We start from the raw sequence: 25,520 nt of genomic DNA, 5'->3' as shown, positions 1-25,520 counted from the left end.
GCCCACCAGGCATGGGGCAGTGCCAAGGGGGCAGGACGATCAACGGGCATGGGGATTCCTGCTGCCACTCTGCAGTCGAGATCAGTGGGGGAGGGAGGCCAGCGATCCGGGCAGAGGGAGCAGGGCGGGAGATCGAGGTGAGCCAGCGCTGGGCCCGGGCACGTCCAAGGGTGGGCAATCGAGCTGGCCAGCGATCAGTAGGCCAGCAGACAGGGGTCGCTGCGCATGCGCCGATCTCGGTGCTGACAGATTGGCACATGCGCAATGGCCCACTCAGCGCTACACTGCCGGCTTCTCCAGCTGGAATAGGCCCCACCCTCAGAATTCTGGAGTGAATCACGCTCAGGCAGTCTGCAGTGCACAGAGTGTAGGAGATTCATTTGCAAACTCACACTGGAAAGAAAAAGCGCGATTTACTCCAGTTTTTTATGCAAATCCGACACTTAGAATTTTTTTTGGAGAACCGCCCACTAGAATTCTATTAAACCTCATCCTGAACTTCTAAACAATTTAAGCAGCTTGGTACTCACCTGCATCATGAAGAGCAGATCTCCCACGAAGGTCTACACTGTCGACAGGGCAATTTTGCTGCAAAACAAATTGATATATTTAAGACATTCTTGAATGCGGAATTAATATTTAATCTGCATACATTATTTAGTCATGATGTGCAGATGCCGGCGTCGGACTGGGGTAAACACAGTAAGAGGTTTAACAACACCAGGTTAAAGTCCAACGGGTTTATTTGGTAGCAAATGCCATTAACTTTCGGAGCCCTGCTCCTTCGTCAGATGGAGTGGAAGTCTGCAGATCTGACGAAGGAGCAGCGCTCCGAAAGCTAATGGTATTTGCTACCAAATAAACCTGTTGGACTTTAACCTGGTGTTGTTAAAACTCTTACTACATTATTTAAAGCAGCAGAGAGAAGCTTTTGTTCCCGACTGAAGCCTCATTTCTCTCGAGTACTTTTTGAAAACTGCTCCTTCACAAGGAACAAACTACATCACTATTTTTCAACCTTTGATCTGAGAGAGATTGCCAGTCTCTGCAGTATAACTCCCAAATTAAGCTATATAAAGTTTATTTGTTAGTGTCACAAGATGGCTTACATTAACACTGCAACGAAGTTACTGTGAAAATCCCGTAGTCGCCACACTCCGGCGCCTGTTCGGGTACACGGAGGGAGAATTCAGCATGGCCAATGCACCAAGCCAGCACGTCTTTCGGACTGCGGGAGGAAACCGGAGCACCCAGAGGAATCCCACGCAGACACGGTGAGAACATACAGACTCCACACAGACAGAGACCCAAGTCAGGAATCGAACCCGGGTCCCTGGCGCTGGGAGGCAGCAGTGCTAACCACTGTGTATACTTCATGCACGCATACTGTACTAACAAGCTTCCACTCGATTCAGATCTTGACGTTTTGTAAGCATCACTTTTTCTATTGGGAATTTTAACTTTTGGAACATCAGTGTGTACCATTCAACTAACATTGACAATGGTTTTTGGGAGATGTTTACCCCAACCAAGTCATTAGACAATAGGCGATCCCAACTCTAATTCTGAACAAGTTATTTGAGTTGCAATGTAAACTCGGTTTCTCTCTCCACAGATGCTGCCTGACCTGCTGAGTATTACAGCACTTTCTGTTTTTATTATAGCCAATTCCACGTACCTGGAGTAACCGCTGCAAACATAATGGCTGTCCATTTCGAGCAGCGAGATGTAATACACTCCGTCCTGTGGGGAAGCAACAAAAAAAGAAATCACTGGTAGCAGCAGAACCCTAACACAAAGCAGACTCAAATCGCAATGAACTCCTTAAGCTATGACAACACTAAGGAATTTTGGCAAGTCATCTCGCTAATGGTTGCTTTGACATGTTCCTTCAGGGGGTCAGCTGTGGCTCACACTCTCACCGCCACATCTGAAGGTCAGGGATTCAAGTTGCACTTCAGAAGTTAAAGTACAAAATATGGGTTGACAAACCCAGCGCAGCGCTGAAGGAGTGCCTCACTGTCAGAAGTGCCATCTTTCAGACAAAACGTTAAATTAAGACCTCATCTGCCCCCTTAGGAGGCAACATTTTGCGAATTAAAGCCAGGTAGTTTTCTGTGTGCCCAAGCCAATACTTATCCCTCAACCAACATCACTGAAAGAGGTATTCCAATCATTATTGCATTGTTGGTAGAATCATAAAATCCCTATAGGGCAGAAAGAGGCCCTTCGGCCCCATCGAGTCTGCACCGACAACAATCCTACCTAGGTCCTAGCCCCACAACCCCGCTAATCACTCTATCCTACACATCCCAGGACACTAAGGGGCAATGTAGCATGGCCAATTCACCTAACCCGCACATCTTTGGAGTGTGGGAGCACCCGGAGAAAACCCACGCAGACACAGGGAGAATGTGCAAACTCCACACAGACAGTGACCCAAGCCAGGAATCGAACCCAGGTCCCTGGAGGCAGCAGTGCTAACCACTGTGAGCTTGCTGCGCATAATTTGGCTTCTATGTTTTCCACATTATTACAGTGACCAAAAAAGTACTTTATTGAACGCAACACATTTGGGATGTCCCGAGATCCACAAAGCACTATAGAAATTCAAGTATTTAATTCAAGACTTTATCCCTAATCGTGCCTAACAATCCTCATTAACATGGGCAGCTCATAGTACAGTTACTAACTGCACTGTGGCAAATTTATAAGTGTAATCCTGATACCATACACTTCAACTACAGAATGTCTGAAGTTAGAACAGTGTAAACTGGGTATGACCCCAGATAAAAGTTTCGTTCACTCAGCTTCATTCATCTCCGAGCAAGAGGAAATCAGTTTCCTCTGAACCAAGCAAATGAAAAATGTGTTCAGCATACCAGGCAGTAGAGTGGCAGGATGTGGATTCGGGACAAATACAAGCCAGCTCCTAATTGCAGCTGCACTGTGAAAGGAAACACCAAGCGGAGATTAAATGCTTTCTCACAAACTGACTGGCGAAATGGAAGAATATCAAACTCTTCAATGACTCGTATTATCAGGCCTGCTCCAATTAGGGGAGCAGCCTCGCTGCAACAATGGCAGAACCCTGGGAATGGGTCAGCCAGCTCTCGAGGAAGAGGATTTGGAGCACAGCCCATCAAGAACAGAACAAAGGGACCAACAAGAGTTTACGGGAAATGAATTTGCAAAATGAAGATGCCAGTGTGATCACTTTGTTGGCACAGGCAATCTAAATCAGTGTTACTGGGTGCAATGGCACACTGTCCACTGTGATGCAAATTGTGCAGCACCTTTTATGGTACCCAAAATTTGATGCTCATTCATATTTTCTCTCTCGGACTCACCAGCACAGAATTTTTTAAAGTTTATGTATTAGTGTCACAAGTAAGGTTTGTGACACTAATACTGTGGCTGCAGTGAAGTTACTGTGAAAATCTCCTAGTCGCCACACTCCAGCGCCTGTTCGGGTACACTGAGGGAGAATTTAGCACGGGCCAATGCACCCTAACCAGCACGCCTTCAGGACTGTGGGAGGAAATCGGAGCACCTGAAGGAAACCCACGCAGACACGGGGAGAACGTGCAAACTCTGCACAGACAGTGACCCAAGCCAGGAATCGAACCCTGGGGCTGTGAGGCAGCAGGGCTAACACTGAATTACACAGTGTGGAGCAGTTATTACTTCATATTTATGTGGGCCAATCGGTGCTTAACGAAGCTACGCTGAATAGATTGAAACAACAAAATTGGAAATTTAAACAGCATTGGGTCATGCATCCCAATAATAAGTCACCACAGAAAGATTCCTTCGCCATTTTTATTCACCTATCCAGTCGCAACAACTTGGCTAATCTCCCTTGGAGCTAGCATGCACCTTTAACCAGCCCAGAGAACAAGTAGTCAATGTATTTAAGTCTTTCCTCTGACCAGTGAATGGACAACGATTGGACTCGAGGGTCAACAAAGACACTTGAAGAACTGGTCTTCTCACTCCAGCCCTGCAAACCCTCCGATCTGGCCTCTTACACCTCCCCAATTTTAATCATTCCACCACAGGTGGCTATGGAGCCACATGTTCTGGAATTCACTCTCTAAATCTTTCTGCTCATCTTTAAGACATTCTTTCAAACCTTTCTCTTTGGCCAAGCCTTTAGTCACCTTCCCCGAATGTTCTGTCAGGTGGTTTGATGTCAAACTGTGGTCGATAACGTTCCTGTAAAACACCTGGGGCCATTCTTTTAACAATAAAGGGGCTGTAGAAATGTAATTCATTGTACAGAAATGGAAGAAATTGAGAAGAATTGCAGTTGAAGTCTTTCTAATGTCTTGGAGCTAGGATAAAGTAGATGAAAGCAGGCTGCTCAACTTGGACTGTGCTGAGAACTAAACAGAAGTACAAAAGAAACAGACCTGCAGAAAAAGGATTAGAAGACGAGAATGAAAGAGCAAAAGCAGCCAATTCTATATTAATAAAGTCTTTAACATATAGCTGTATAAAATATAAACAGCACTGGAGAAGACAGTAAGATTTGCAAGGATGATCCCAGAACTGATACCCAACAGGAAAGCCAGTACAGGCTGGGTTTCTCTTCTCCACACAAGACCTGACAACAAAGTTCGATGGTGTAGATGCTGAAAAAAATGCTTCCACTTGTTGGGAACCATAAATCTAAGATAATCATTAATAAACACAATAGGAAGTGGAGGAGAAACTTGTTTACCCAGAGGGTGGTGAGAATGTGGAATTCTCTGCCACAGGAACATATCTTGGGGGAAACTAGATAAACAGGAGGGCCAGAGGAATGGAAGGATATGTTGACAGCACCAGATAAAGTAGCCTGAAAGGAAGTGTGTGTGGAGATGAGCCAAATGGTCCATTTGAATGACAAATTATTTGCAAATCTATTTCTGGTCAAGACCAGATATGAAGGTTATGAAGATAAAGATTTAAAAATTGACAATTTCCTTGGTGTACAATTGATAAAAAGTTGAAGGCAGATGGAGATCTTGAAAATACACTAGATTTTGGGGGGGAAAAAAAACTAAAGAACATTTTGTTAGTCACCTTCACTCGGAAGCAAAACTACATCAGGGACCGAGCGAGCAGAGGGACTATTCCAGGATTTGGACTGATGGATAGAGGGGGGATTCACCCAAAAGACAATCTTTGGGGGCAACAAAGTTTAAAGAAAGTCAAGGCCAGCAAGTCCAGACCAACAAGGACCTTTTTAACCAAGTAAACCACTGGTTACTTGATGGGAGCCGGACATTTAAGGTAAACATGTACAAATAGAATTGGTCTTAATCTGTTCGTGTTTAACAAAACACTTATGCGATGTTTATTAAGCCTTTTCAAATGATATACAAAATGTTTTATTACCACTAAACTTTCATGAAACAGTACTTACTCATATTCGGCTGTTACAACCTTTGGTATAGTTTGGAGTTTTATAAAGCAACACTGTTTAGGTGCATTGACCCAAACAGGCACCGGAGTGTGGCGATTAGGGGATTTTCACAGCAACTTAATTGCAGTGTTAATGTAAGCCTACTTGTGACTAATAAATAAACTTTACTTTAACGGCGCAGGAATGAACTATGAAGAGTTGCAATGCTTTCGGGGCGCGCGCACATGCTGGATTACAAGTCCAGTGACATAACCAGTAAGCCCCCTTGAAAAATTCAAGCTGGGATCGATAGTTTTTTTTTTGGTCAGGAAAGGGTACAGAGGGATGTGGAACCAAAACAAATGAATGAGTTGAGGTATAGATCAACTATGAACTAATTGATTCGAAGGGTTGAACAGTCTACCCCTGTTCCGATGAGAGACTCAAAAATGCGCAGCAGTTTTGAACGGCAATGTTTGCAGTAACACACTGATCAAATGCCTCAACTGCCCCTTTGGGTAAATAAGGACAGAGAAGCTCTGGCCAATATTAATCCACCTACCAACACCACTAAGATATATTCCTGTCATTTATCTCATTACGGTTTGTGGCAGCTTGGTGTGTACTTAAAATTGGCTGTAAAGGCCATGGATTTAAATGGTAACCCACAGGAGAAACATTTTATTTAAATTCATCCTCAGATCATTGCTGAGGCAAAGCTTTTTGATGTCCAATCCTAACTGCCCGCGGGAAATAGTGATGAGGTGTTAAGAGCGGCAGGGTGGCACAGTGGTTAGCTCTGCGCCCTCACAGCACCAGTGACCCTGGTTCAAAGTTAAAGTTTATTAATATAAACCTTTATTTATAAAGGTTTAGATTAACACTGCAATGAAGTTAGTGTGAAAATCCCCTAGTCGCCACACCCCGGCACCCGTTTGGATACATTGAGGGAGAATTTATCATGGCCAATGCACCTAACCAACACATCTTTGGACTGTGGGAGGAAACCGGAGCACCCGGAGGAAACCCATACAGACACAAGGAGAACATGCAGACTCTGCACAGACAGTGATCCAAGCCGGGAATCAAACCCAGGTCTCTGGCGCTGAAAGGCAGCAGTGCTAACCATAATTCCGGCCTTGGGTGACTTTGTGGAGTTTGCACGTTCTCCCAGTGTCTGCATGGGTTTCCTCCGGGTGGTCCAGTTTCCTCCCACACTCCAAAGATGTGGCCGTGCTAAATTGCCTCAATGTCAGTGGGATCAGTGAGGCAAATACTTGGGGTTACAGGGATAGGGCCTGGGTGGGATTGTTGTCTGTGCAGGCCCAATGGGCCGAATGGCCTCCTTCTGCACTGTAAGGATCCTATGATCTTCTTGAACCGCTGCAGTCTTTGTGGTGACGGTACTCCCACAGTTCTGTTAGGGAGAAGAGCTGGGAAGTTGTGAAACTCAGAATCTAGCTGGGATCAGAAAAACAACAAACCAAGTTGACAGACTAGTGTAAAAACCCAAGTGTTTTTTTAAAATTGTTTCCCTTCCTGCAAGGAAGAGAATCTGTCGTGACTCCTAATCTCCTCCGAAATGGTCTCGCGATTTGGTCAGTTGTAAAAACAAACAGCTGCAAAGCATCAACAACACACAGGCTGCAGTGATCGATGATCATGTCTCACTTTCACAATCAACGAACAACAGTAAACGGAGGCTCGTTAGTTCCACCCGTCGCTTACAGGAGTTTTTTTTTTAAAGTGCCGAATTGCAGACATGGAGGGAAAGGTAAAACATAAAACGCACTGTCAATGCTCAATGAACGAAATCCTGTACACTCAACCTCACTGCAGTCAAAAGGAGAACTAGGAATGTGAGCCTCCGTCATACCAAGAGTGAAGCTCAGACTAGACTCAACTTTCAAAACACCAAACTCAAACAAAATACTGGTTTCGAAACGTCACTGGGAATGAAATGATGAAGTAGGTTGGTAAGAGGCTCATGTGGAACATAAACACCGAGATGAGTCTACAGGACTGCTCAATTCTTTATAAAGAAAGACAAAAATCGCATTTATATTCACAGCCTCGGGACAGCCTAACGTGCTCTGCAGCCAATTTTAAGCATGAACAGCAACACAGTAAGGCAATAAATGACAGGAATCTATTTTAGTGGTGTTGATAAAGGGATCAATACTGGCCCAAGCTTCTTTGTAACAGCGCTATGGGGTGGCTCTGGCTTGCAAAGTGATTTCCTCAACCTTCGGACTCAGGAGAAGGAAATTTGGCATGTCCACTACGACTCTCACCAACTTTTACAGATGCACAATAGAAAGCATTCTTTCTGGTTGTATCACAGCTTGGTATGGCTCCTGCTCTGCCCAAGACTGCAAGGAACTACAAAGGGTCGTGAGTGTAGCCCAATCCATCACTCAAACTAGCCTCCCATCCGTTGACTCTGTCTACACTTCCCATTGTCTCAGAAAAGCAGCCAGCATAATTAAGGGCCCCACACACACTCCATTCCACCTTCTTCCGCCAGAAAAAAGATACAAAAGTCTGAGGTCACCTACCAACCGACTCAAGAACAGCTTCTTCCTTGCTGCTGTCAGACTTTTGAATGGACCTACCGCGCACTAAGTTGATCTTTCTCTACACCCTAGCTATGACTGTAACACGACATTCTGCACTCTTTCGTTTCCTTCTCTATGAACAGTATGCTTTGTCTGTATTGTGCGCAAGAAACAATACTTTTCACTGCATACAATACATGTGACAATAATAAATCAAATGACAGTGTTGCCCAGAGTAGAATTAATCAATATTTTCTAGATTTTAGAACAATGACGGGTGATCTCATTAAAACGTATAAAATTCTTAACTTGTTAAAAGGACAAAAGGCTCATTCCCTCTGGCTGCAGAGTCTAGATTCTAGAATGTGGGGTTACAGTCTCAGGATAAGGGAGAAATCTCTTTGCTCAGGGAGGCTGCGAATCTTGGAATTCTATACTCCAGAGAGAAGTTAAGTAAAGAAGCTTATTTTCTAGTCACAAGTAAGGCTTACATTCACACTGCAATGAAATTGTGAAATTCCCCTAGTCGCCACACTCCAGATCCTGTTTGGGTCAATGCACCTAACCAGCACGTCTTTCAGACTGTGGGGGGAAACCGGAGGATCCAGAGGAAACCCACGCAGACACGGGGAGAATGTGCAAACTCCACACAGGCAGTGACCCAAGCCGGGAATCGAACCCGGGTCCCTGATGCTGTGAGGCAGCAGTGCCACCGAGCCGCCCAGTGGGTGCTCAGAGTACATTCCGAGATAGATCGATGCTTGAACACCAAGGGACAAAGCAGGAAAGAGGAATTGAGATTGAAGATCAGCCTTGGACCTGCCAAAAAGTGGAGCAAGTTCAAGGCGACAAGCAGCCTATTCCTACTCCTTAAAGCAGAAAATCCAAGTGCCCCAAGGGAGGAGGAGGAGAGAGGAAATTAACTTGATGAATCAGCCTTAAGAGTCAAGTTGAAAAGTTTCTTAGGAAGAGAGTATTCCCCTCCCAAGATTTAATAATGACCACTTTGAGTAATCAAGGGAAAATAAAGCGAATATTTACCTGCCGCATCTATTGCTGCGACATCGACACCATGAGAGAGCATTGCATTGATGCAGGGGACATCTCCTTTAGCTGCTGCCACATGGAAACTGAAAAAGAATAGAAACCCAAACAAAAATTTAAACTCTAAATTGTAGGCATTGTGTTTTAACATGTTTCATTCATGGCCACTGAACAGCTGCTACCATTTTACACATCTCCTTTTGAATAGGTCCAAGATCACAAAAGGCTTCTACCACAAAATTATACTTGGCCAAATTTCGATGGATAATGTGCCTTCAATAGACGGCTGTTGTCTGAATACTCAACATCACCAACATGCTTCAGATTACACAAAAGCGTAAATGTCCGCAGAGCACGAGAGAATCAAATTTGGACCTCTTCCTGTTTTCGACAACCGCCCTTCCATCAAGAGGAAGGTATTGCCAGAGACCGCGTTTGTGCATGAAGACAAATGAAAGGGTTCAAACCCTAGGCAGAATTCTCACAAGCCCCCACCAGCCTGGAGGGACGATGTGGTGGGAGGTCCAAAAATCGGTTTCAACCTCTGCGTGAATTTACAGCGAGATCTACCATGGGGTGAACCATGGCAGGGTTGGAAAAACCTTCCAGAGGCCGGCGTGACACTAATTTGCATCCCGTTAATGGGATGCGGATGAAGGCCCGCCTCCTACATCAGAGTCGTCGTGATGCTGGCGGAACAATGAGCCAGTGTGAAACACGTCTGCAACAACATGGCGCAGGGTCCGTGTGTGTGTGTGTGTGTGTGTGTGTGTGTGTGTGTGTGTGTGTGTGTGTGTGTGTGTGTGTAGGAATTCCCGTTCAGTGTCTTGGAGGGGGTCCATTTTCCAACCTCAGAACATTCCCGTTGATCCATCGTCATTCTCAGGAGGTCCATTTTCGGTCTCACTCCCGGAAATAAATCTGAATTTTCAGGAGGTCCAGCTTCTTTCTTCACAAGTGGGTCAGTGATGTTGGACACCTCTTCAAAATGGCACCGGGACATGATGGTGGACTAAGCACCAGCAGGTCTGCCCTGCCTTGGAATATGGCACAAAGCACCCAGCTGCCGTTTTCCCCGCTGGCCTCAGCAGCAGCAAACACCCCACACTCCCACCCTCCCCACAGGACCCGAGTCTCAAAATGAGACCTTTCGGCCACTCACTCATTATTTACTCTTTTAAAGCTTCTGCCACATCACTTGGAACATTCAAATCCCACATCAATAATGATCCAATTATGCATCAACACTGGAAGCCAAAATTTGTTCCAAGATCAACACAACTTTACTGAACCAAACTGAGACACATCAAAATCCAAATTGGCACAAGGGTGAGCCAGACCTCACTTCACGCTGGTGTAAACACTGAAATGTCCCTTCCTGGTACACAAGATCTGGCGCAGTATTGCATCAGAGGATCTTCAATTAGAGCATCCTAGCTAGACTTCATTGTGCCTGATAAAAAGAATTATTGCTGACATGCACAAGAAATAAGCACCAAGAATTCGATCTGAAGCCACTCTGCTGATTTGACTCAGCCTCACCATGTGAAGCTCCATTAGTTCACTTTCAGCTTTGCCAGATATTTATCCACACAAGCGGACAGGCAACTACTTAATTGGTTCAGTGTCAGGAACTATTCTGTTATTTGCAGTGCAATTAAGCTTTCCAAAAAGGAAAGGCTTAGAAATAACTCCTTGTTCTAAAATCTTTATGACCATAAATCATTTCTCTCTCTCTCTTGGCAGATAATGATGTATTTATGATTCCCTCTGGACCTTGTGCAACAATATCCACAATCAAACCTCCAACACTCTATATTGCAACTACATAAAAATCCATCTACTAACAGTTAAAAGCTTTGCTACTTGTTAAAATCAATCCAGGAGTGAATAATCAAGTTGAACATCTTTAAATTTAAGTGAGAACAGAAGTGTTTGTATCCAATATCTACAAAAAGGCATCCAGATGTGTACGCACGTTTACTTTCAGAGTTAGGATTAATTTCAAACACTTTTTACTTAATTTTAGTGATGTAAGAATCAGGATTTGGCTTATGTTGCATTCATGCCTCCTCCACAGCTACATTTCTACCCTCCTGAACCAGCCCGACTCTCATGTCCCAACCACGTCTCTCACACCACCCCCCGCAACCAGGTCTGTCTCTCCTGCGGTACATTGCTCCAACTGTTGGTTCATCACTCTCTCCCGTTCTGCCACACTCAGATGTTCTGACCTCCCTCTCAATGCCTCGCCACACGTGAACTAACTCTCTCGTCCCGCTTCCTCCCCTACCCCACCTCCACCAAATAACCCCCTTCCATCCACACCAGAGTGCATGATTCACCCATCACCAGGATTAATTTTGGTCTTGTCGCCATAACCATCCAGTGTGTTAAACTCTTATTTTCTAGCCTTCCTCCGTTCTCCAAAAGTTTCCTAGTTTTACACCCACTCAAACTCCTGGCTTTTCGCTGACTTTTTGCATTCAAACCATTTCTCACCCTTGATGCTTTTAACCTGCATCTCAATCCTGGTCTTCATCAACATGCTTACACAACTGAGTGTGGCTTGTTTTCTGTCCCCTGACCATTAATTTGACCACTTAAGAACTCTAATTGGAGTGTGGATGCGTTTTTTTTATTCAGTCGTGGGACATGGGCTTTGCTGAGTGGCCAGCATTTATTGTCCATCCCTAGTTGCCCTTGAAACTGAATGGCTTGCTAGGCCATTTCAGAGGGCAGTTGCTGTGGCTCTGGAGTCATGTGTAGGACAGACCGGGTGAGGATGGCAGATTTCCTTCCCTAAAGAACATCAGTGAACCAGATGGGTTTTTTTGACAATCGACAATGGTTTCATGGTCATCCGTGGATTCTTAATTCCAGATATTTGAATTGACTTCAAATTCCACCATCTGCCGTGGCGGGATTCGAAACCGGGACCCCAGAACATCAGCTGAGTTTCTGGATTACTAGTCCAGCAATAATACCACACGGCCACCGTCTTCCACTCAGCCACTTTAAGCCTCACGAACCCACTACCATGTAACCCACCCCACCCCTCATCAATAACATCACTGCCAGGTCAGTGTGACATCCTGGGAAGGACACCTGCAGAATTTCACAGTCTGCCCCCGTGCTGGGAGGGGGAGGGGGTGGGAACAGAGAGGTTGACTGTTAGAAAAGTTAGGCTTTCAGGGGCTGAATTAAGTGTTTAATTAAACCCCATCTTGCCATGAATTGACACAATAGAGATCTGAAGTCATTACAGTGACTTGGTGATCTCAGCATTATCTTTAAAGGAAAAATCACTGCAGGCTATCCTAGCCCAGGCGCATATGTCCCCCTGTATTCACTGGTTAAAGGAGACAAAATACAAGGAGGTGATTGCGTCCCTATTCTCTTTGCTGAAAAATTGTTCATAGAGTTTGGGAATCAGGAGCCTCAAACTTGTGAGATAGAGAGAGCTGGCAATCAGAGGACACAGATATAACGTCATTAGCAAAAGTACCAAAGGGGAACACTTTCTTTGGGGAAGAGGAAACAACAGCCAAGCTGTTACAATCTGGATTTCATTGCCCAGAAGGGCAGTGGACCAGATTTAATAGCAAATTTAATGAGTACTTGAAAAGGGAAAGATTTATAGGGCTCCAGGGAAGGGGATTAATTGGATAGTTCTTTCAGTCAGCCAGCATAGACACAATGAGCCAAATGGCCTCCTTCTCCATTGCATCATTTTATAATTCTATGAAAAACACTCAGCGCAAGAAAATACACATGATGGAAGTTGGAAATACACAGCATGCCCATGACAATCTTGAAAACATGATAGCAATGATCCAGTGTAAATCCTTTGTCCCACAACCAAACCCCTAAACTATATTTTCTTTTTGCTGTATATAGAATCCTACAGTGCAGGAGACCATTCGGCCCATCGAGTCTGCACCGACCACAATCCCACGCAGGCCCTATCCCTATAACCCCATGCATTTACCCTAGTCAATGCCCCAACACTAAGGGGCAATTTAGCACAGCCAATCCACCTAACCCGCACATCCTTGGACTGTGGGAGGAAACCGGAGCACCCGGAGGAAACCCACGCAGACATGGGGAGAACGTAGAAACTCTACACAGTCATCCGAGGCCGGAACTGAACTGGGTCCCTGGCGCTGTGAAGCGGCAATGCTAACCATTGTACCACCGTGCTATTTCTAACAATTACTTGGATTAAACTTTCCGAGTTAGAGGATAAAATGTCAGACAATATATTTTTGCTCAGCTTCTCTCAATTATAGTCTATAACAAACTGATCCATGCCTTTGCTACCTCTGGATTTGGCTTTTGCACCCTCAAGAAGCCTGAACACCATCCAAAACTCTGCAGCCATTATCTTAACTTGCACAATGTCCCATTTATCCAACACCCTGCTCACTGACCCAGTCAAGCAACATCATTTCCTCATTTTCAAATCCCACCATGACTTCACCCCCTTATCACCGTCATCTCCTTCAGCCCCACAAACCAGCGGAGATCTCTTGTCCAAGTCCTAACATCAAGCTCTGGAATTTCCTCTTCAACTTTTCCACCTCTCTCTTCCCCTTTTAAGATGCTACATCTTTGACGAAGCTTTTTGTCACCTGCCTTGATATCCCCGTGTGATTTTGTCAAATTTTATTTGATAAAGCTCCTGTGAAATGCCTTGGGACTAAAGGTGCGAGGTGAATGGAAGTTGTTGTAATGCAAGGTTCAACAATAATTTAGGTGGTAGGTAGGTGCTCTTATTACAAAGGATTCTTGAGCCATTGCACAGAACTAATTCAGCCAAGAGCCCAATAATAATAAATGTTACCATCCTCCATAGAACATGGGGATGCGATGGCCCATGTATCTATCGCTAGACTATTAATCCAGAAACTCAGCTAACGTTCCGGGGACCTGGCAGATGATGAAATTTGAATTCAATTTTTAAAAATCTAGAATTAAGAATCTACTGATGACCATGAAACCATTGTTGATTCTTGGAAAAACCCATCTGGTTCACTAATGCTCTTTTGGGAAGGAAATCTGCCGTCCTTACCCAGTCTGGCCTACATGCGACTCCAGAGCCACAGCAATGTGGTTGACTCAACTGCCCTCGGGCAACTAGAGATGGGCAATAAATGCTGGCCAACCAGCGACGCCCATGTCCCACGAATGAATTTAAAAAAAATAGGATCATAGAATCCTACAGTGCAGAAGCATTTTTCCCATTTCTAACAACGCAATTCAATTTGCTGTTTTTGATCACTTCCAGCTAAGGAACAGCAGCCAATGTTCCACAGAACTGGATGCAGATTTGAAAATCGTGATCACAGAGTATCCACCCTACTCGCAAGTTATAATTAAGCAGATGGGCAAGTGGATGGAGTAATCTTTCAGGATATTGTCCAATTTAAACATGCAGTGGACAAAACACAAGGTCTGGTGACACAGCAGCTTTGATAGAAAAAACGCGATGTTGCAAGATCTGAGGGCAAAAACATTATCATGATTTTCCACATGACCAGTTGCTGACCTTAGCCAGGCCATTGTGTGTTAAATCATCCTTATTGCTGAATATGCATTCGCTCTGACAATGAAAAGATAGTTCAAAAGGCAGCTCCCTCTCCAATTACAGAGAGGGGGGTTGGGGGGAGAGGATCAGTCGGATAGTTCGGGGGAGGGGGTCAAAAAGGGCAGTTGGGGAGTGTGTTGAGAGGGGGATGGAGATAATGTGGCAGGCAATGACCTACACGTTTGATAAATAAACAGGGCACACTCTGCCTCTCAGACAAGTTCACAAATTTCCTCACTGCACAAATGGCAAAAGCAATGTGTTCACACAGGATACTACAGCATGAAAGCTACACGATTCTAAAAGTGTACAAACCAAACTGCACAACATTATTTCTCAAGTAACAAGACCTTGGCTGCAATAAGAACCGACCCGTTGAGAAAGTGAAATTCAATATGCTCGGAATTCAAACCGAGACATGTTGGAGCGACGGTGGACACTTACGCTGATCGACCCTCCACGTCCAACTTAGTGCAGATAATTCCTCTTTTGGCAAGAACCGATGCAACTTTGTCCACATCTCCTTTCTCCACTGCCTTCAACAGCCGATCATCATATTTGCTCCAGTCGGACGTCTGTTTGAAAAGTAAAAATATTGCGTTAAGATACTTGATTCAGCAATGCACACGCAATATCTTAGTCTGCCAGTGTGGGCACTGGGGAGATATGCAGCTCCCTCTCACGCATTTTCATGTTACACATCAGCACCTGTTCCTTCCAGTCTAGATAGGAATCCAACATGTGCAAGATTTAATAGCTCAACGTTGCAAGCAACCCCTCTGCATGATGCAAAGATACAGTGTCAACAGATGGACTCTTGTATTACAGTCCAGGTGACCAGTGAATGACACCAGTACAGTAGCCAGAAAGCAAGGGATTTAAGCGTCCTGGTTTCTTCTCTTTCCTCCAGTTTCCTTTAGATCTGCCTTCCGGCACACCATTCCACACGGTTGTCACTCAATTGACCAGATGCTTGACCCATGTGTCTCTCCTAAGGAACTAGACACCTGAATAAATGCAATACTGACAGTTACACAGCACCAGGAACAAGCTACAAAATCTAGAATATAGGAACCGGACGGACGTGGAACCCAACTGCTTATGCCTGTGTTTATGTTCCTCAGGAGCCTCCTATCAATATATAGTTTTGTTCCTTTCTCCCCTAAATGCAGGGACGGCACGATGACACAGTGGTTAGCACTGCTGCCTCAACTCCAGGGACTGGGTTCAATTCCAGCCTTGGGTCAATGTCAGTGTGGAGTTTGCATGTTCTCCCCATGTCTACATGGGTTTCCTCCCACAATCCAAAGATGTGCAAGTTAGGTGGATTAGCCATGATAAATGTGTGGGGTTACCAGGATAGGGTGGAGGAAGGGATCCTGGGTAAGGTAAGCTGTCAGAGTTGGTGCAGATTCAATGGGTCGAATGGCCTCTTCTGCACTGAAAGGATTCCATGATTTGTGTTATTCACCCTAAATCCAACAAAGTAGCAAGTTGCACATTCACACCACTCCTCGGGTAAAAAAGGTACGCCTGAATTTCCTATCAAGTTCATTAGTGATCAAGTTCATTTATTATTGTCACATGTATTAACATACAGTGAAAAGTATTGTTTCTTGCGCGCTATACCAAACCTACCAAAAATATAGACAAAACATACCGTTCAGAGAGAAGGAAAGGAGAGAGTGCAGAATGTAGCGTTACAGTCATAGCTAGGGTGTAGAGAAAGATCAACTTAATGCAAGGTAAGTACTTACCAATTTCCTTTTGACATTACTACTGAATAGTTTTCCACTGCCTTTTCTGGCAGAAATTCCAGATCATGACAATTGGTGGCATAAAAACCTGCTTTCTGGTGGTTAGGTGGATTGGCCATGCTAAATTCTCCTTCACTGTACCCGAACAGGTGCCGGAGTGTGGCGACTAGGGGATCTTCACAGTAAATTCATTGCAGTGTTAATGTAAGCCTACTTGTGACACTAATAAATAAACTCTAAACTATTCTTTCGCCAATTATTTTAAACTGTTAACTATTTGACAAACTCTTCACACAGAAACAACATATTACGTGGTGCCTTTAATGTAGAAAACTACCTCGAGTTGCTTCACAGAGCAGAAAAGGAGCAAATGCTGAGACTTTGATGAACAACTAGAAACAATATTTTTCTATTCATTTATGGGATGCAAGTGTCGCTGGCAAGACCAGCATTTAATGCCCCTCCCTACTTGACCTCAAGAAGGTGGTGGTGAGCCATCTTTTTAAACCACTGCAGTCCGCATGGTGTAGTTAGTGAGCAAACTTCAGGATTTAGACGCAGTGACATTGTAGGATTGAAAACTCTGTAAATTACATGTGTTTTGTGAAGAAAGTTACTAGAGGTTGAAGATTCAGGATGAGATGACCGAAAGAGTGGCAGCTGGGTGGGTATAGGAGGATGCACATTGGAGAGTTTGCAGAAGACAGCTTAGAATATGACAAAGGAATTGGAGGCTAGGTTCCAATGGAGAACAGCTAACCAGTCTCAGTCAGCACAAATAAATAAAAGCAAATTACTGCGGATGCTGGAATCCGAAACCAAAAGAGAAAATGCTGGAAAATCTCAGCAGGTCTGGCAGCATCTGCAAGGAGAAATGTGACTGTGCAACTTGCTACTGTGTTGGATTTAGGGTGAATAACACAAATCACAGAATCATGGAATCCTTCCAGTGCAGAAGAGGCCATTGGACCCATTGGATCTGCACCAACTCTGACAGCTGGTTTCAGGCAGCGCAACGATAGGATGAAAACACTGGTACTTCTGATGATCTCAAACATTTACAAGGCAGTGCCTGACAAACACAATCTGTCAGCAAATGCAATAACTTGGATTTATGTGATAAATCGAATAACTTGCCTTTAACACAGTGAACATCCATCCTACTATCTTTATAGGAGCATTTACAGAAAATCTGACACCAAGCCAGAGAGAGTCAGGTGGCCAAAGGTTTGGTCAAAGATGAAAATTTGGGTGCGTTAAAAAGGGAGAGCGACGTTTTTAAAGTTTATTTATTAGTGTCACAAGTAGGCTTACATTAACACTGCAATGTAAGTTTCTGTGACAATCCCCTAGTCGCCACACTCCAGCGCCTGTTCGGGTACACTGAGGGAGAATTTAGCATGGATAATGCACCCTAACCAGCACGTCTTTCGGACTGTGGGAGGAAACCGGACTGCAGCAATCTGAGGGTTGTACGGCTGGAGAAAGTTAAAGGACGGTCTGAGGAAGAGAACACACCAGAAATACACAAAAGGTGACCATGCACTTCAACTTTTTCCAATGAATCACCTTTTCCCCCTCCTTGTTTGTTTAAACTAACAAGATAAAATAAAATGCCAATTAAAAAGTGAAACATTAAACTGGGGCATGGCTGAGAACTTCCGACAGCTTTTGTGGTGTACAATGATTTTTTTTCCTGATATTGGTTTTATTCCAAACGTGTAAAGCCTCTAACGCAGCCTCCACAGGGGAACCCACGGTTGATAAATGCTGCCCCTCTGCTCTCTGTTCTGGTGCAGTGTCTCTGGTTTCAACCGGTTGCCATCCCGGATACAAGTCAAATCTATTTGAAGCGACAAAATATTAATCTGATGCCAGCCAACAAAAATAAAAAAAGGATCCGTCACAGGAACAGGAGGTGGCCATTCAATCCCTCGGACATATCCAGCTATTTAGTGAGAGCATAACTGATTTGTATCTCAATTCCATTCATCTCCAATTCCCTCGCCTCCAGTTTTTTTTTGGTGGGGGGTTGTGAGGTGGAGACTTTCAGATTTCTATGACCTGCACACTTCCTGACCTTGCCCCAGAATGAGCTGGCTCTAATTTTAAGGCTACGCTCCATCTTTTTGGACTCTCCACCCAGAAAAAGGGGTTTATTCCTATCAAACCCTAATCGTTAGCAATGTAGTTACACGTTTCCCTTTCTAATTTACGTCCCGTCGTAGTCCTGTGAAACACCTTGGGATGATTTACTATGTTAAAGGAACTTCATAAATGCAAGTTGCATTTCATAGAATAGGTTTCCTGCAGTGCGCGAAGTCATTCGGTCCATCGAGCCAGCTCTGACAACAAGCCCACTCAGACCCCATCACTGTAACCCCACATATTTACACTGCTAATCCCCCTGACACTAAAGGCAATTTAGCATGGCCAATCCACTCAACCCGCACATCTTTGGACTGTAGGAGGAAACTGAAGCACCAGAAGGAAACCCACGCAGACACAGGGAGAACGTGCAAACTCCACACAGAGTCATCCAAGGCCACAATTGAACTCAGGTCCCTGGCACTGAGGCAGCAGGGCTAACCACCGTGCCACTGTTTCCTGCGTCATTGTCTGTTAAAGTGTTTCAGATGCCCTACGATTGCAAAAGCTGCTTTTGTTTACAATTTCTTCCCCATTCACCACCAGGGGTTCCAACCCCCACTGGGTTTAGGGTCCGTGCACGCTTGTTGTCTTCTGTAGCTCACCATCTATCCACAGCCAGTGGGAAAAATGGGTATTAACTGCAGGGAGTTATCACCATGGATGTGTGAAATCAGGATTGGACTCTGAGGATGCAATGGACAAACATCTGGAATTGAAAACCTGACTGATCTCCCCACTCCCCAAAACCTTTACTAGCTCATACACAGACTCAATGGATGGTCACACTCAGAACCATGAAGGGAAATGCATTCACTCATTAAGTCATGGGGGAGAGGGGGAGATGGAGATTGGGAAGGAGAATACTAAAAGTAAAAATAAAGAACGGGCTCTCAAGTCCTCACGAAGTTCACTCAGTGTTGAGTTGACCCATGCAGACCTGGAAGAATCCATTTTTTCTGGCCCTTCGTCTGCATGGTAAAGGGGTACGGGTAATTGTTTTTAATTGGGGGAAGAGGAGAATTGGCTTTCAATTCCTGACCACAAACAAGTGGAATGGAAGAGAAATGGTTTGCTTTTCTATAGCATCTTTCAGAACCTCAGACATCCTAACATAATCTACAGTCAATGGAGTATAGATACTGTTTATAGCAAAGGCAACAACAAAGCAAATTTGTAAAGAGCCATATGATAATGATCAGATAAGCCAAGCTATCTTTAAATCTAGACTGACAGATACTGGGCAGAACACCAGGAAAACAGCCATGCTTTTTGACATATTTCCACAAGATTGTGTGTTTATATGCACCCAAGGGCCTTGGTTTAATGCCTCATTGGAGAGATGGCATCTTCAGCAGTGCAGCACTCACTCAGTACTGCTACCGTGCACCTGCATAGTTTATGTGCATACATATGCGTGCATGCCTGGTGAGCAACAGGCCAACTCCTTACCTGGACACTTACAAGAAAACGAGGTTTAAAAAAAATCACAACAGCATTATCAAAGAAAACTTGGTGCAGAGTTCTATAAGGAAATGTTAGGACATGTGATCATAAAGCTTGGTCAAAATGGTAGGCTTTAAGGAACGTCTTAAAGGAGTAGTGCAAGGTTGGGAGGTGGAAAGGGTTAGGGAGGGGCAGCTTGGGAAATATTTCACCTCGTCAACAGTTTGAATCTGGTTATATATCTACAGGCAATGAAACTTCTATTGGAGTGAGAAGAGCAGGGGGGAACAAGAGATAGCCTGCATCAACAAGGTTTCTCTTGTGGGAATATTTCTACTGGAAATAATTGTAAAACATTTGAAATTTCTCTGAAAATATCAAAATTCCTTTGTAATGTTACAAGGGCACCAAAATATTTAAATAATTGCTTTGCCATTTATAAAGTATTTAAGCTGTTGTGAAAATACCAGAGTTAAATTGCTCAGGACTGTTGCAATTCAATCGACCAGGCTGAAAGTATCAGATGTCAAGGACACAGGCAACAAGCAAAACACAACGTCATCAGCACGAGATAAAACGCAAAAAACTACAACTAAACTCAATTACAGGAATAAAATTTCTCGATTCAGGAGACTGATTAGACGTCGTCTGGAGCTAGTCTGGCAGCATTATGACATCACTTGAACTCAACTCGATTACAGTCCATTGATTCACTTCCACACATCTATTACGGAAGGCCTCTGAACCACTTTGGATCAATAGCATCTAAATTCTGCAGCAGCCGGCGGAAACTCTATCGTCTCTCGGTTAAAGCACCCTGTGCTCAGCATGCATTGTATCGCAGGAAGAGCCAAGGTGCAATATTAACCCACCACTCCAATAAATTACACCCCAAATCAACAGGAGAGGTGATCAAAGGGGAAGCTACGCATCACATTCGCATGTATGCAAAACTTCCAAATACTGACTGGAACTACAATTAGGGTAAAAACACTCTCTACCTTCAGCGACAGATACCTACAAAGGGCACTGAGGCACAGGAGAACCAACGCTTCATGCCGATTAAGGATGCTGCTGACGCTCAGGGAGATTTACAATCGTAAAAGAGCAGCTGGCTATAAATCTTCAACTCCGCAATTTGCACGGTGGAGGCTGGGGCCAGGAAGCACAAGTAGCTGCTACAGCAGGTTCCGTACTGTCCGACAACTTAAGAAGAATTGCATGGTCTCAGTTCATGATCCTGCTGGAGCATTTTACTAAATTCTCTTCATCTTCTGCCTCCTCTTGTGACTGCATTACTCCTCGGGAGGATTTGTTTGCTGCTGTTGTGTTTCCAGCTCCGTTTCAGAAACCACAGACTGCCGCCCAGAGATTAAAACACAGCCAGGTAGAGTAGCTCCTCCCCTTCCTCCAGCCACTGTGCCGAGTCCGTTTGGTGCTTTTCGGTTCGATTCCAGTTCTTCTCCGCACAAGCAGCCGCTACGCAAGGTCTTCAAGCCCTGTCGGCTGGGCTGGGCAGGGCATGCCACAGTGGCTTGTGCCAAGTGTAAGTAAAGCTTTTAACTGGACTCTAAAATATCACACCCTGATCACAGTAAACAGGCCATCAGTCAGCCAACTCCTTCATTTTTGACCTCACAACCTTCTGAGAGATGTCTGCAAGGTATGGCTAATAATAATTCTGTGCATGCATAGCCAGTGAGTAATGGAGTGTCAAGCTATCATTAAAGCCAAAGAGGCCTAGAGAAGAACTGTGGTACCATCGTGGCATGTTTTGCAGATTCTACAAATAGTCAGCTCCAACAGCGAGATGCAAGGCCCAGAAAGCCTTTGGCTGACCTTCGAGTAGCATCAAATGACTGATCAACCAGCACACAGTTCCTATCAGGATGCCCGCTCTCCCTGCACGACACGCTGATTGCATCACCATTTTTAGAGGCAGATTAAGATTCTCCACCTCAACTACAAAGTTTCACGAGTACGCTTCCCAGCCCTGCAATTCCCTGCCAAAGCATCTCACTCTGTACTGTCCAGGGCGAAATACATGTCAGCAGCAAGTTGCAATAACATTGTCACAAGCAAGCCACAGTCAATCACACAAGGAGAAACATATCGTGCTACTGGCCAGGACATGTATTTTAAACCATGTGCCCTAAATATATTTCCAGCTACAGCAATTGATATTTTCATTTGGAATTTAAGACTATTAAAAACACAGGATACTAGAATACTCAGTTTCATCTGATGAGCCGTCGCCAACCTCTGACCAGGAGACGACAGACTGCATTCCTGAAAATCCTACAAGTGGGAGATTGAATGTTAAATTTAAGGTGACTTCTCAGATCAAGAGTAATCTCTCGCAGCCAAGTTGCCATGAGCATAAGATGTATGAACGTACGAGTTAGGAACAGGAGTAGGCCACTCAGCCCCTCTAGCCTGCTCCGCCATTCAATAAGTTCATGGCCTGTTCTGAATTGTAACCTCAACGCCACATTCCTGCCTCTCCACAATAACCTCTCACCCCCTTGTTAATCAAAAATCTAAGAAAACGCTGGAAAATCTCAGCCATAGGTACTGATACAGGGAGGTCATTTCCCTTGGCTGGGGAACCCAAACACAGATGCACAGTCTCAGGATAAGGGATTGGTCATGTAGGATCAAGTCAAGGAGAGTATCTTCACCCAGAGGGTCATGAATCTTTGGCACTGACAACCCCAAAGGGTTGTCGAGTATATTTAAAATGGAGACAGATTTTATTGGGAGCTGGTGGGAAAATGGAGTTGAGGCAGAACAACAATGACAGAGGAACAGGCTTAAGGAGCGAATGGTTTACTCCTGTTCCTATTTATGAACACAGAACCACTTAAGGTAGTGGTCAGGTGACCAAACGCTTGATGAAAAAGAGGTAGGTTTTAAGGTGCGTCTTAAATGAGGAAAGCAAGGTAGAGGGGCAGAAAGACGAAAGGAAAAAACAGAGCATGGGGCCTAGGCAGCTCAAGGCACAGCCACCAGTGGAGGAATGTTTATAACTGGGAAAGCATCAGAATCAGAGGAATGCGAATATGGAACATAAAATCCCTGCAGTGCAGAAAGAGGCCATCCGGCCCATCGAGTCTGTACCGACTCTCCAAAAGAGCATCACACCCAGGGACTCCACTCTGCCCCATCCCCCTAACCCCACGCATTTACCATGGTTCTTCCACCTAACCGACACACACCTTTGGACACTAAGGGGCAATTTAACGTGGCCAATCAACCTAACTTGTACATCTTTTGGACTGTGGGAGGGAACCGGAGCACCCGGAGGAAACCCACGCAGACACGAGGAGAATGTGCAAACTCCACACAGACAGTGAACCAAGCCGGGAATCGAACCTGGGTCACTGGAGCTATGAGGCAGCAGTGCTAACCATTGTGCCACCGTGCCGGAGAATTGTGGGTATGCAACATGTTCTTACTCAAGGATGGGTAAGCCGATGACTGAATCAAGAAGTGTTCAGCTGTCCTTTGGATAAATGCAGGTTTGGGAGGGAGGGTAACAACAATTCTAACAAACCACAAGGAAATCTGAAAGACATGTTAGGCGCCACCCATGCTGTATCCAGCATTTGTTTTTATACAGCATCTTTCTTGATCTCAAGATGTCACAGTGCTTTATAACCAATGTGTTCTTTGGAGTGTGTTTATATTGCTCCAAGGTAAAATTATAGAGGCTAACTTGCACATAGAAAGCTCCTACCAACTGTTATGGCTAGTTTGGTTGAGGGATAAATATTGGGCAGATCAACCATGATCTGGTTAAGATCTGGGCAAGGAGCTTTATCAAACAATCTGATGCTGAGCCACACGGAGAGATATTAAAATAGGTGACCAAAAGCTAGGTTTTAAGGAGAATCTTAAAAGGAAGACTGGGTAGGGGAGAAGTTTAGTGAGGGAATTCCAGGGCTGAGGGTCTAGGCAGCTGAACAAAACTTCATTGTACAGCAGTTCTGTTTAATCCCTGAAAATACAACATCTTTTAGCCTTTGCCATAAGTACTGATACAAGGAGGTCGTTTCCCTTGGCTGGGGAACCCAAACTTGATTACCTGTAAAGACTCGCATTCCACCCATTATCTTGTAAATTGAGTTCGTGTCTGTATGTGACCTGTTTGTGAACACAAGTCCTCACTCACCTGATAAAGGAACCAGAGACTCTGAAAGCTAGTGCCAAATAAACCTGTTGGACTTTAACCTGGTGTTGAGAGACTTCTTACAATGCTTACCCCAGTCCAACGCCTGCATCTCCACATCATGGTGAACCCAAATACAGGTGCACAGTCTCAGGATAAGGGATTGATCATGTAGGACCAAGAGAAGAAGAGTACCTTCACCCAGAGGGAGAATTCATCTGCCTTCTTTGAAATTGCACTAAGGGATTGGTTGTTAGAATTTGTAAATAAAATACCACCAGTTAAAATGAAAATAGCAAAACATTATTACAGAATATGCTTTTGCCCAAAATCAGAGGGTTCAATGAATATTAAGTTAAAATTAATTTCATTAGTGTCACCTTACATTAACACTGCAATGAAGTTACTGTGAAATTCCTCTAGTTGCCACACTCCAGTACCTGTTCGAGTACACTGAAGGAGAATTTAGCATGGCCAATGCACCTAACCAGCATGTCTTTCAGACAGAGAGGAAACCAGAGCACCCAGAGGAAACCAGAGCATCCGGGTCCCTGGTGCCGTGAGGCAGCAGTGCTAACCACTGTGCCAACATGCCACATTATAATGAATTTTATTGCAGAGCTCCAATACATCACAAGAGTAGACTTGTGCTTTGGTCATTTGAGAGGCACCATATAGGCAAAGGATTTCCCGCTGGAACAGATACTCATCCATTAGATATCTGTTCCAAGTACATTTTGAGGATAAGAAAACAATCTATCCTTCAAAGTGATATATCTGACCAGGGGCCTGTATTGGGAAAGGGTGATACAGAAAACTACAGTGCCAATCTCCCTCCCTCATCACAAAGAATGCTGGGGAGAAGCAAAAACTAATCACAAATCCCACCTTCCAGACATGAACACTAACAAATAGATGAAGTTCTATTTTATACGAACACAGTTGAAAGCCGCAATGTCAGAGGTGCCGTCTTTTGGATGAGATGTCAAACCAAGGCCATCTAAGTGGGTAGAAAATGTTCCACGCTACTATTTCAAAGGGGAGCAGGTGAGGTATCCCTGGTGTCCTGGTCAATATCTATCTCACAGTAAGAAGTCTAACACCACCAGGTTAAAGTCCAACAGGTTTATTTGGTAGCAAAAGCCACTCATCTCACCAGCATCATGAAAGATAATGGGTTATCTGATCGTTTGCTGTTTGGCTTCTAGATTTGATAAATTACAACAGTGACTACACTTTAAAAATACTTCATTGTATGAGAGTACTTTGGAACATCTCCAGGTGGTAAAAAGGGCTATATTGCTAACGAGAGACATATTGTCGAAGCATTTTATCTTGCACTCATCAGTACAAATGCAAGAATACCAAATTTCAAACAACAACAATTTATATAACAGGAGTTGCCAATCAGCAC

At 44.4% G+C, this 25,520-nt stretch overlaps 1 protein-coding gene across 8 annotated transcripts in view; it reads right to left on the bottom strand.

Moving 5' to 3' along the window:
* LOC144511170 (uveal autoantigen with coiled-coil domains and ankyrin repeats protein-like) overlaps positions 1 to 25,520 on the bottom strand; it is a 207,827-nt gene that overhangs the window by 83,949 nt on the left and 98,358 nt on the right. For 4 of the 8 annotated variants that reach the window (XM_078241200.1, XM_078241201.1, XM_078241205.1 and 1 more), the window contains exons 2-5: positions 15,029 to 15,159; positions 8,992 to 9,080; positions 1,679 to 1,743; positions 531 to 588 (exon numbers count right to left, since the gene is read on the bottom strand). In XM_078241200.1, coding sequence (XP_078097326.1) covers positions 531 to 588; positions 1,679 to 1,743; positions 8,992 to 9,080; positions 15,029 to 15,159 — 343 coding nt within the window. Of the gene's footprint in view, positions 1 to 530; positions 589 to 1,678; positions 1,744 to 4,135; positions 4,400 to 8,991; positions 9,081 to 15,028; positions 15,160 to 20,952; positions 22,102 to 25,520 lie in introns of those variants that run through there. The other 4 variants (XM_078241203.1, XM_078241206.1, XM_078241208.1 and 1 more) reach the window with 3 other exon arrangements.

The sequence above is a fragment of the Mustelus asterias genome, chromosome 24 (assembly GCF_964213995.1).
Source record: "Mustelus asterias chromosome 24, sMusAst1.hap1.1, whole genome shotgun sequence".
Taxonomy (NCBI): Eukaryota; Metazoa; Chordata; class Chondrichthyes; order Carcharhiniformes; family Triakidae; genus Mustelus; species Mustelus asterias.
Note: the sequence above shows the minus strand (reverse complement) of the source record. Positions and strands in the feature narration are given on the sequence as shown.